At 36.0% G+C, this 12,959-nt stretch overlaps 1 protein-coding gene across 1 annotated transcript in view; it reads right to left on the reverse strand.

Moving 5' to 3' along the window:
• Nucleotides 1–12,959, reverse strand: part of itga11b (integrin, alpha 11b) — a 37,222-nt gene that overhangs the window by 2,265 nt on the left and 21,998 nt on the right. The window contains exons 12-28 of the mRNA XM_026202077.1: nucleotides 12,671–12,819; nucleotides 10,600–10,743; nucleotides 10,068–10,271; nucleotides 9,806–9,936; nucleotides 9,247–9,413; nucleotides 8,307–8,446; nucleotides 6,874–6,984; nucleotides 6,694–6,779; nucleotides 5,853–6,051; nucleotides 4,149–4,247; nucleotides 3,959–4,035; nucleotides 3,700–3,783; nucleotides 3,023–3,113; nucleotides 2,771–2,884; nucleotides 1,186–1,269; nucleotides 828–938; nucleotides 26–121 (exon numbers count right to left, since the gene is read on the reverse strand). Coding sequence (XP_026057862.1) covers nucleotides 26–121; nucleotides 828–938; nucleotides 1,186–1,269; nucleotides 2,771–2,884; nucleotides 3,023–3,113; nucleotides 3,700–3,783; nucleotides 3,959–4,035; nucleotides 4,149–4,247; nucleotides 5,853–6,051; nucleotides 6,694–6,779; nucleotides 6,874–6,984; nucleotides 8,307–8,446; nucleotides 9,247–9,413; nucleotides 9,806–9,936; nucleotides 10,068–10,271; nucleotides 10,600–10,743; nucleotides 12,671–12,819 — 2,087 coding nt within the window. The remainder of the gene's footprint in view (nucleotides 1–25; nucleotides 122–827; nucleotides 939–1,185; nucleotides 1,270–2,770; nucleotides 2,885–3,022; nucleotides 3,114–3,699; nucleotides 3,784–3,958; nucleotides 4,036–4,148; nucleotides 4,248–5,852; nucleotides 6,052–6,693; nucleotides 6,780–6,873; nucleotides 6,985–8,306; nucleotides 8,447–9,246; nucleotides 9,414–9,805; nucleotides 9,937–10,067; nucleotides 10,272–10,599; nucleotides 10,744–12,670; nucleotides 12,820–12,959) is intronic.

Genomic DNA, 12,959 nt, shown 5'->3' on the forward strand with positions numbered 1-12,959 from the left:
GAAGTGGCTCATGTAGCGTACTCACATGTCTCATGGGTCGTTCCTCGTGGAGGAACATCGGACTTGAGGGGCTCAACTCGACTACAGCCGTCATTACCAGATCTAACCGTTTAAATTTCACCTGAGGAATGAGATGAAGAGTTTTTTAATCGCATCTCTGAAAAATAAAAATGCTCATAATTTAAAGTCCTCTTCAATGTTCAATAAGAAATTAGCACAAAAACTTGCGTTGGTAAAACTGACATACATAATTAGAGGAAAAATTAATTTTTTAAAATAACATATGCACTCCTTTAAACAATTTGCAAACAAGTAGATAATGTGGAATGTAAAATAATAATCCTAATAACACCAAACAATAATGTGAACAAATGCCTGATGAGAGAAATTACTATTATTTTACAAGAACAGATACTAGATTGATAAATGTAATTTTCTTGTTCATTTATTATTATTATTTATATTTGTATGTTTAATTTGTGTATATGTGTGTGTGTATGTGTGTAATGCAATAAAATTTTATTATTATATTATTTATTATATATGACAGGGTGGAAAACATCGGATACATAAAACGTTATTACATTGGATAATACAATAACTGTATAAAAATATAACTGAGAAATAAACAAAAACCTGTATATTCATAATTTGTTAACAATTAGGTAAAGTGGCACGTAAAAACATGACTGTGAACAAATTCCTTATGTGTAAAATTATTATAACACTGATAAATATAACTGTAATTTATTTTCCTATTAATTTGTTATATACACACATTCATATAACATAAATACATATACATGATATATATATGGGATACTCACAGCTAATAAAGTGTGCAGATTGAGGTGTCCTGTGGCGGTGATGATGACGTCTTCTTGGGGAAACAGGTTGATTCTACACTGAGATAATAACGTGTCGCTGGTGGATGCATTCTGTAAACACAAATAACACAATATGAATGACATGAAATACTTTTTGATCTCTTGGAAACTGAATGTGCCAGAGAGGAAACTGTAAGTGAATCATTTCCAATTTGGAACAAATGTTGGTGTTATCTTTAGCCAACAGGAAGTGATTAATCGGGTTGGGTGGTTTGTTTTCATCAAGCTCACTACTGCAGATGGATGCAGTCTGTATATCACAAAACTTCTGAGTTTGGACGATGAGTAAGGAGTTTACCATGTGTGGGTTGAGCGAGAGATCCTCCTGTGAGGACGAGCCGGCGGTAATGACACGAGGAGCGTTGCAGTGTGAGCCCGCCGTCTGAAACCAGCACACAGTGGTTAGTGTACATTTGCAGTTCATTTATTCAGGCCTACCAATATATTTTTCTTCAGTAGAACAGTGAAGATGATTTTTAGCTGAAACTCCCTGCTGAAAAAATTTGTAATGATTAAAATGAGACATGTATTGGTTTTAATGGAAACTGTAATGGACCCCATTGGGTTTCTACTGATAATTGGTCAACTTCTATTGGTGGCTTGTTAAAACCAATACATCTGAATGGAATATGTTCCAAAACACACTACAGAAAACCATTTTTAAATGGTATTAATGGTTAAAGGTTATGTAATGGTATTGGTTGTGGAAACCATTAGAAGTTTCTGTGATGGTTTCTATTGTTTTTTTGTTTTTTTTCAGCAGGACTGTGATCCTTGGTGATTCATAAAATGCTACCATCACTTTGAGAGGCAAAACAGGCAGCACAAAATGAATTCCCATGGCTCCTGATGATATAGTGAGGTTTTATGGAGAGAAACAATCAGTCTGTGCAAGAAACTGAACATTATTTATAACATCACTCTAATCCTGGGGAAAACTGATTCTTTTTCATGAACTGATTCTTTCTGACAGTGTGAACTGGTTCAGTTCACTACTTTATTTTCGCAATCACTTCAATGCTAAATGTAAAGCAAAAATATTATATTAAAGCACCTACTAACAATGCAAAATTTGGATGTGTTACGTATCTAAAGCTTATAAAGTGAATAAACTAGTCTTCTTTTCACCTAAACAAAGAGAAACCATAAAAACATTTATTTATCTCCTTCATTCGAGTGTTCGGGTCAAACCTGCACACATTTCAGGCGTCTGAAAGGGAGTTTTGATCTGAGCTGCTTGAGCCATAAACTGTTTCTATCTGGTGAACTGATTCAGTCAGTGATTCAATCAGTTCACTAAAAAAACAAGTTCAAAAGAATGATTCGTTTATGAATGAGACATCATTGACCGTTTCCCAAAGGCTCTGGATAATAATCTTGTAAATAATATTAACCTTCTTGCACAGACTGATCGTTTTGCTTCGTAAGACCTCAATATCGTCAAAAGCCTTGTGTATTAAAAACGGACAGCGGTTGATGCATTATATGAATCACCAATGGCTAAAAATCTTCTTTTGAAGAAAAGCAATCTTGGATAACCTGAAGGTAAGTAAATTAACAGCACGTATATTTTTGGATGAACTGTCCCCTGAAACGCACGCCACAAGTCATTCTTGATAACCAAACAGATGAGGATTTACACGAGAGCAGTACTCACTAAAACAATGACTGATTGAATTCAAGCTGTGTCAGCTCAAATAAACTGCACAAACAGATTGCTTGCATTATGGATCAGGCAAAATAACAAGCTCTGGAAGCAGTGAAAGCAATCGTTTACAACAACCATGACACAACGCTCAGTTTCAGATGAACTGTTTCGAAACAAGGTCACAGTTTGAGGCTGAAATTCGATAATGAGCATAATTAATGCAAAAAAAATGCACCTGAGTAATATCCAAGTCTGAGAGGCGCAGGAGAGCGTTTGCATTTCTGGTCACAGCGAAGACGTTTAACGTGAAGAGAAGCTCAGATACGGGAAACATGCCGAGGTTCTGGATCTGCAAAACACATAGCTTTAGGAGAAGCATCTCGGAAGTCCAAATAAAATATTTATTTTGTTCAGGTGCCCAGGGGATGAGCTCTGATTCATTCTGGAGAATATTATCTGAAAGCTGGTTTGGATGTGAGGAGCCCACCTGATAAGAGAGATTGAAGGGTGGTCCGGTCCCAGCGGGGACGCTCTGGACAAGCTCAGGTTTGATCTCAAAACGGGACGGGCTGGAATCTCTGAAAGAAAGACTCACAGTGTGAATGACTCAATATGAATTAATCCTTTACTAGCTTGAATCTCACGAAACCTGTCAAGAACACGTCTATGACATATTTCACCTCAAAAATCAGAGGAAAAAATAATGCAGTTTTTATCCTCATTTCTTCCCACTTTGGACAATTCAGATTTTTTTATTCAGTTTTTATTAATATTTTGAATTATTTTTTTCTATTTCCATTTTAATAAAAAAAATAAAAATAATTGTATTTCAGTTAAAGTTGTTTTTGTGCATTTGTTATATATATATATATATATATATATATATATATATATATATATATATATATATATAATATATATATATATATATATATATACACACACACACACACACGTCATAACTGAAATAACATTTCTAAAAATTATTTTTTATTTATTAAAATGGATATATATATATATATATATATATATACACACACACACACACACACACACACACACACACACACACACACACAAACTGAAATAACATTAATAATAATATAATATAATATATGCTTGCCTTTTGGACATTTTTCTGTGAGATACACACTACTGTGTTACCTTGTGAAGAGAATATCAGCCTCATATTTCAGATTATGATGTATTTCATTGATGTTGTCTTCTGGAGACATTTCTTCACCTTCACTGCAACGAAACAGACAGATTAATCCAAACATGAACAAAATCTATAGCTTAATCAACCACAATGTTTTTTTTAAAATGAATAATAATTTAATCTACATTCGTTTTATACATAAAAAAATATATATACATATATCCTCAGATGAGATTCTCATGGGTTCAAAGGTCACGACCTCACCTGGAGACCCTCAGAGTGATCTGGACGTAGTTCAAGAAGACAGATCTGCTGAACTCAAACTCCAGTCGAAAATACACCTGGATCAATCAAAGGACATGTGAACGAAAGACAACTAAAGGACAGACTGTTCTTCTAGACGTGTGCCACCAGTGTTTGAGTGATCAGATATATTGAGACGAGTCAGTCTCACCTGAGCAAAGGACCTCATGAAGGGCGCGCTGATGTTGCAGGTTCGGTAGAGGCTCATTTCATCAGAGTTTGGACACTCGATTGCAATGTCTGCAGGTGCCTGAAAAACAAACACACTGTCAAATTTCTGCGGAGAAAAGCCCACAAATAAAGATCGTTCCAAGACATTATGGAGTAAATCACTGAATGGACAAAAAGTGATTTAAGTAGTCAATGTACTGACTCCAGAAGTTTTATTTGCACCAGTGAACTACAGTCCACATAAACTCAGTTTACAGTTTGGTTCATGAATCTCTCTGATGAAGACATATGTCATTCATAAAAATCCTTCAATGTTTAGGAAATTAAATGATTTGAATATTCAAATATTAAACATGCATCGATTGCCATTGGCTGTTTTTTCAGGTGTTTTGCATTATGAGCTCCTATTCATTTGTGATTACGGAGTTTATTAATTTTTTATGTATTTGAATTAATTAGATTTATTTTCCATTTATTAATCATTAATATAATTTCTACTCAGTAAAATACAGTATTTTATAGCAGTATTTGTTTAACATTTGAATCAATATATTTATCTCGAAAGATTTATATTAAATATTTGTGTGACTTTTCCATGAAAATTTGATTTAAGGTCTAGAAATCAGACTTTTAAAAAAGTCTCCCATATATCCAGGTTGGTCAAGACCATGGGAACCCTGGTAATTAAATAAAAATGGCTGTTATTAAGAGAACAGCTTAAAACAAGAAACATGATTTCACTTTACATCTTGATTTTTAGCTTACCGATTTTATTTTTTTAAATACCGTTGAATTTATATAACTTTTTAGTCAGTTGTGATTACAGAGATTATTTCCTTAACTTTTGAGTCTTTATAATGAATTAAATTAAATAAAAAATTGATAATTTGCATTAAAATGTCCTTTACAGATTCAGACAGTTCTTTAATAAAAATAGCCGTTGTCAAGCAAACATTAAAATAAAAACATGATGTGTTTACATCTTAATTCTTAGCTGTTTTATCTTATTTTATCGCTTGATTTGTCTATTTTAAAATCATTTTAACATGTCTCTTAAGGCTGTTTGTGTGGCACATATGTGAACCTGGACCAAAGCATATGGGTCAGTTTTCAGAAATTTAGATTTATGCATCATCTGAAAGCTGAATAAATAATATTTCCATTGATGTATGGTTTATTAGGAGGACAATGTTTGTCTGAGACACAACTATTTGAAAATCTGGAATCTGAGGGAGCAAAAAAAATCTAAATATAGAGAAAATCATCTTTAAAGTTGTTCAAATGAATTCTTAGCAATGCATATTATTAATCAAAAAGTTTTTAGACTTCATGGAACATGATCTTTACGTAATATCCTAATGATTTTTGGCGTAAAAGAAAAATCGATAATTTTGACCCATACAAGTTTTTTTTTTTTGTTTGTTTTTTTTTTGTCTATTGCAAAAAATATACCTAAGCAACTTGAGACTTAAGGTTTTGTGGTCCAGGGTTACTTATGTGTTGCTCAGTCACTTATCAGGTTCCAGTGAGATTAGGCTCTGGATCATGACTCATAGTTTCCCTTTAACTCTTGACCTCTTAATCAGCAGCCCCTTCCATCTCACGTCTGAAGTCCTTCTGTAATGCCCTAAACCCTCATAAATACAGTTTAGGCCTGGGCTGAGACTCAGATCAGAAAACAGACCTTCAGCACCAGACTGGAGAGCTGGAGGTTTGGAGAATGTGTGATGTGCAGCATCGTGCCGTAGGCGTTTTCTCCGCGGTTCTCTAAACGCGCCTCCACCAGAACTTTCCTCCGGCCGGCCTCCACCAGACGTTCACCACTCGTCCTCTGATGGACACACGGCGGCCACGAGGAGCGCTCGCGTCGCCCGCAGAACTGCCTGAAAGACACACGCATAACAGGGTTTCTGAAGGTTCATCCAGGAACTTGTTTAAGCTTGGGCCTAGACAATATTAGTAATTCGACGCAAATGTCTAAAGAGTCTTAAGTACAGACATAAGAAGTCATGTTTTCTGAGAAATGGATTGAAAGTTTATGATTAAATAAGCACAAAATATCAGCTAATGGTTTAGAAAATCTGACCTAATTCATAGCAAAGGTTTTTTTTATACCCCACTGACAGATTGTTCAGAAAACATGATTTATATCTTCATTTAGCATCTGTTTTGATTAAAGGATGCTTTGATATTTATACTGGAAAACAAGTCGAGTAAGAAAATCCCAAAAATATATATAGATTTTCTGTCGTGTTTTCCATTACAGATACAAGATATTCTGAAATCATGATACATTTACTTTGACAAATTTTCAAGTAAATGCATCTTGATTCAAGTATATACTAGAAAACAAGTGAGAAAATCCATTTTGCAGTGTATGAATTTATGACTTTATACCCAATTTGAGATGTTTTTAGAGCCTTCATTTAAGAATTAGGACTTTTTAATACCTGGTGAAACCCTGCTTAAGGACTGTGGTGTTTCAGTGTGTGAGAAACAGCTGTGATGTGCGCTTGAGGACATACCTGAGATCTAATAGGTCAGAGCTGCTCTGCAGGACGAGGTTGGGAACGCACTGATCGTCGTTATCACAACCGTTCCAGAATGGTAGCTGGAGAGACAAATGTAATTTGGAAGGATGCAAGACAAAGGTGTTATAAGTCTGTGTGTGTGTGTGTGTGTGTGTGTGTGTGTGTGTGTCTGACCTCTGACTGCAGACTGGTGGGCCACCTGTCGTCCAGCACCGGCCCTTCATCTGCGTTCTGCAGGCCTATGTTAACACTGAAGATCAGGGGTCGTGTGTAATCTGTCACTTCCTGTGTAAACAGACAGTTAGATAACATTTCAGCACTGCAAAGATGATTCATGTTTTCCAGAACAAATATCTAATATTCCTAAATCAAGATATTTCCCAAAATATCTAAATAATGCCAAAATATCTACGTTTAAAACCATGTTTTAAGTATACTGTAAATGCACTTAATTTTCAAATTAATTTTTTTGAAAGACTCAATATTTGAAGTTAGTAAAAATTGTCGGATATTTTTACTGGAAAATAAGATACAAATTAAAATTTTTTGCATATTGCACAAGCATTACTATTCCTGAAAATGAACTGATATTTATAAACATTAACACATGTTGTCATCAAATATTAAATAACTACTAGTGGGGTAAAAAAATGTGAAATATTAGCTGTAAATGTGAATCAAATATGTAAGGAGTGGACATTTCTAAATAAAGACATTTTTATTGCATATTATTACATAGTCCTCTGTAATATCTGATTGGTTAATTGCAGTTGTTCAAAAGAACAACATTTATTTAAAATATAAATCTTTTGTAACATTATCAATGTCTTTACTGGCACTTCTAAACAATTTAAAGTCCGTGTGAACCAGAAGTCGCTGCTGACTTAATTTCAGTATGATGACATACTTTCAACTGAAACAGAATATTAAGTAGAGGGCGGGGTTTAATTTCTGAGCTCCTCCTCCAATCTTTCACTCGTAGCATACTAACAGTTGAAGGGGCGTGGTTAAGGAAAATCTGCCAAAGCTGTCAAACTGATATCATCAGAGCAGGAAGCGGAAGCAAATGATCAGATTTTGACAAAATATATTTTTAACTTGCACTGATTAATTGTTCACTTTAAGACAAACAATTTGCACTAACAAAATCAATATTGTAGAATTTGGTTTCATGGGGACTTTAATGCATCCCTGCTGAAAAACTAATTTCTTACAACCATAAATATTTAAATAAAAAAGCAAGTACTTGCTACTGCCAATGCAAACGGCGATACGGTGCCATGAGTATTTAAGATATACTGCTGCTGCACAACTAGCATTTAATAAAAACCCATAGCAGATCTATACAGGTGGAGCTGGGGAAGGTGGAGGGTTTCAGAGAAACGCACTGTATGAATCTCAAGTGAATGCTAGCCAGCCATATAAATGCAAGGCAGTAAGCTCATTTGCTGCATATGTGGCATGAGCCAATCAGCTTGCGCCAAGTCGTTTAACTCTCTGAATATCATCAGTTACATTAACAACAAATTTCTAGTAGATTCATTAATATAGAGCTGAAATGGATAAAAGTGACTGCAGTGTGAATACTTGTACAGAACGTGGCTCACATGAACATGGAAATACACTTTCTGGCAGTAATCTGAGTCCGTCCGCAGGGTGACGTCTCGGGGCTGTGGCTCTTCAGTGCTGTCCAACACGGCTCTGGGGAAATAGCCATTCTCCTCGAAACCAAAGCTGTACCTCAGCGCTGAACAGAAAAACATCATCTCAATGTCAACAATAGCAGCATCTCTATTCATGCACCCGTTTCCAAATATAAAGTTACTTTACAAGAGTAATGCACCTTACAATCTTAAAAATAAAGCATCCAAAGTTTTTTTTTTTTTTTTTTTTTTTTCACAGCAGCCATTTTTGGTTCCACAAAGAACCATTCAGTCAAAGGTTCTTTAAAGAACCTTCTCTTTCCTACCATTGGTTCTTCAGATGTTAAAGGTTCTTTATGGAGCCATTTGGACAAAATACATTGTGAAGCACCTTTATTTTGTTGGGAATGTACGAAAACAACCCAAATTTAAGCCATTTTAGGGTATTCAGATTTGGATATTTTTAAACGACATTCTGCTAAGCATCTCCTTTTGTGTCCTTCTGAAGAAAACAGAAGAATAAATGACAGACTTTACATTTTTGGAGAAACTATAGCCAGCATTTGATAAAAAGGTGAATGCTATCTGTCTGTTTGTGACTCTCAGACACATTTATGTTCTGTCCTGATCTGATAAGTTCCAGATGGGAAATGTAGGGGATGCCTGACACAGTTTTATGATGGTTTCCAAGGACTCCTCTCGCTCTAAATGCAGGGATTAAAGAGTTTTCTCTTTGGCTGGAGGCTTTATGCATTAGGAAAAACTGTTCTGATATATTAAAGAGTGACCTTTCGAGCAAACATCTGAAAGACATTACTCACAGGCAGAGGACGCTGGAAAATACAACGAATGTACATTTATCATTCAGCCATCTGATTGGTCCAGTTAGAGTCCAGTTACATACCGACTGTTTTTGGATCTGTGATCGGTGTCCGCTGCGTGATGTTCAGGCAAACGGTGGCCAACATACACGACACCTCTCGACCTCCTCGGATGCAGTCTTTATTAAAAACATTGATTTTCGAAGGCTCAAAATGAATGCTGATCCCCACGCGGACGACACTGCGAGACCTGTTTGAAAACACATGAAGTTATAATACTGCCTCAGGAGAATTCAGGAGATATCAATTAGGTATTATTTTTATATCTCCTAAAATCCCAAATGAGAAATACAAGCTAATAGAGATGAAACAATGTTAACACAAATTAAAAATATAGAGCTAAAGGTATTTTGATCTTTTGATAATTGAGTTCATGCTGAGATTACAATGGTATTTTTTTGGAAGCAAGAGACTTTTATTTTTGTTTGTTTATCTCCATTTAATCTTACTGCTTTCTATGATTTTAGTTTTAGTTAACTATAATAACCCTGTAAGACACAGCTCTGGAAATGTGTTCTAGTTTGAGCTATCGGTTCGTAAGTATGACTATTAACTAAACCTGTACACAACCTCTTAACTCACCAAAGCAGAACTGCGGCGCCTAAAGCGCCCACGGACAGATCTATGAGCTCATCTCCATTCACATCCATCATCCCATGTACACTTCGGCCGAAATAACGCAGACCTGGAGAGATGTCACGTGCGGCTATTCTCTGAGATGAGTGACAAGAATAAAAAAATAAGGTACGAAAGGTCATACCTGTTGTTATATTCTATATTTTGGCTTGACTAATGCCGTTTAATCATGTTTATTAAATATCAGTGACTCCCAGTTGAGTCGTACCTGTTTGTATTTGTGTTGGATGCTGTTTTGTTGGCCGTAGAAGAGATAGATGGCTCCCTTGTGATTGTCCTCCAGTGGTGCACCCACTACCAGCTCACCGAAGCCGTCGCCATTCAAGTCCGGAAGAGTGGACACGGCCGCGCCAAACCGTGAATCATGGGTCTTTTCTGATGGTCCAAGAGTCCCATCTGGTATAAAAAAGCCCTGCGAAAAAAAAAGAGAGAAAGAAAGACAAGATAATATTTAGAAGCAAATACTAGTATACTAACCTTAAGCATGCAACAATGTTGTTGACCACGTGGCATCCAAACCATCTCAGACGTTTGTTTGAGGTTCATATGTTTGTTAAAATAATCAGTTGATCCATTATAATCAGTAATGCAGTCTACACTACACTAAAAATATATAGAATTCAGCAAGAGTTGCGTAAAAACAAGCAGTTTATAAAGAAAACACTTAATTACACAGAGTCTTTCTGTAAACAAGTACTCTTTAAGAAAGCATGATGCTGTTGTGTTTAAGATGCTGTCACCTGTGAGCTGATGGTGTAGATGTAAACTCTGCCTTTCTCCCACCCTTTGTAGAAGTACATGGGAGCTCCGACAAGTAAAAGATCTGTCAATCCATCATCATCCAGATCAATGGGTGCTAGCTCACTTCCATAATACGATCCGATCTACAATTCACCAAAAAACGGCCTGTGAGCATTTGACATGCACATACGTTAGGACATAGTCTAGATATCTGTTTTGGGTAGTTTTTAAATTGGTGAAGTCTTTGATTATTTTTGACCCCTATTATATATAGTGACAACTGGTCACTGGTGTTCCTCAAGGATCGGTTCTTGGACCTCTCCTCTTCTCCATATGCACTACATCACTGGGTCTCATCATACAGGCACATGACTTCTCCTACCATTGCTATGCTGATGACACACAGATACAATAGCAGGGCATTTTATTATGCACATAAATATGAAATAGTATACTTAGCCTGTAATAAATTTATTTGAAATACATTTAAGTATATCTATTTTTCACTAGGGTATATTAAGACCATGCATTTTACTGTCAGATGAAAAATAAACATTACAACATTCTAGTTTTAATCTATAGCCTGTTTTTCTATTGAATCGATGGAAGATATGATGTGCGGCAGGTTCTTCTGAACTTGCATTTCAACCCTGGAAGTTCCTGCCGGCTTTACAAACACAAGAAAACAGGAGACGCACTTTATCACATTCCCGTCTAAGTGCTTTCCTGAGGGCTCATACACATGGTCTGGTGCATAACAGGTTGATGGCTAAATGAATGTTGTGGTCGGCGACTGGCAGCATTTGAAACAGTAAGCGTTTATTGTGTGCATTCACTGCAGGGCATGCATACACACACACACACACACATGCAGATGAGATGCACATGGGCTACAGAGACGCCTGCCCATCTGGAGCGGGTGACTAAGTCTAGACCTTCACACGCTGTCTCCTGTCCGCACACATGGTCCGCATTAATCTACTGATGTGCCTCTCCAATCAAACACGCCACCGTTTGAGAGAGAGGAGGTATGATGGAAAAATGCAGACAGATGGATTAAGGAAGCAGTCAGGGTAATATTCACCATTTAGGCCAAGTGCACACTACTAAACTCACTAAACAGCTGCAGTACTTTTACATGCACCATTTCATGCAGATTAGCTCTATTATAGATTATTGACAAGACGGCACTATTTCCATGGAACAATTGACTAGGGAAAGCAGGACGTGAATGGAATGTTGTTTAAAAGATTGTGGACGTTTTGTTCTGATAATGGCAGGAGAAATTGTTCAAAAGATGGAGAAGAACATTATAACAGGGCTGTTTTTGCACTGACACATGGGCTTTTTCATTTTTGCAATTTCATGGTTTTCTGTGGGTCATTGCCAAGGCATAGGTGTTTTACATAGGTGTAGAAAGTCTTAAATTTATTGTCATGGCATTAAATGTTATATGAAATGCAAAAATTTAAATCTATAAATATGTAAGCATGGTCTGTATGCCAACAAATCTTACAACAAGAATCATAAGATGACATTAAAAGACTCTATTTAAGCATAATTTGAAATATAATAGAATTAAGTATAAATTTAGAATTTAGTATTATAGCAGTAAAATTAATACAGTGTGAAATTTTATATTCACAGAAGTTATTAGAAACATTGAAGTAGACACTTTATTTGCACTGTCGCTCTATTTATTTTTATTCATGTCATTAAATGTCAATATTTTAGATTTTTGCACTTGACAATGACTAAATTACTGAGGAGGAAAATCACTTTTCTTTGCTGCTGCCAATTTACCCTAGTGTCTGTAAGTTCCCTCTCAAGTATGCACACTAGAAATCTTGGCAACAGGCAGCTGGCTACAATTTTGCACTCCCAACATTTTTTTAATTTTTAATGTTTACATGCCATTTTTTTATTTATTTAAGGTCAAGTATCTTTGCAAAGTATATATTAGTTTTTCATTTGCAGTAGCCTCACTGTTGACCCCTGGCATGTTTGGTACCATGGTATTCGTGGAAGTACCACGCTCTACTTGGAAGTGTAGTGTGTTCTTGGCTTCACCTGCTGTCCGTACAGTGAGTACAGTATGGTGAGGTTGCCGCTGTTGGTCAGTGTAAAGATGACAACTTTCCCTGTGTGGTTAAATCGAGGAGCTCCAGCGACGTACAGTTGACCGTGTTGAGCCGAAACGACTGAAGACACCATGTACCCTACAAACAAGTGTCAATTTACACTTTATACACACAGTCAATATGACAAACATTGCCTACTGGCTTAGAGAAAATACACAATTCAAAAAAGCATTAATAAAAAGAAAACTCACATGCATTTTCTTCCTAGTTTGGTGCTG

Source organism: Carassius auratus, chromosome 25, assembly GCF_003368295.1.
Source record: "Carassius auratus strain Wakin chromosome 25, ASM336829v1, whole genome shotgun sequence".
Taxonomy (NCBI): Eukaryota; Metazoa; Chordata; class Actinopteri; order Cypriniformes; family Cyprinidae; genus Carassius; species Carassius auratus.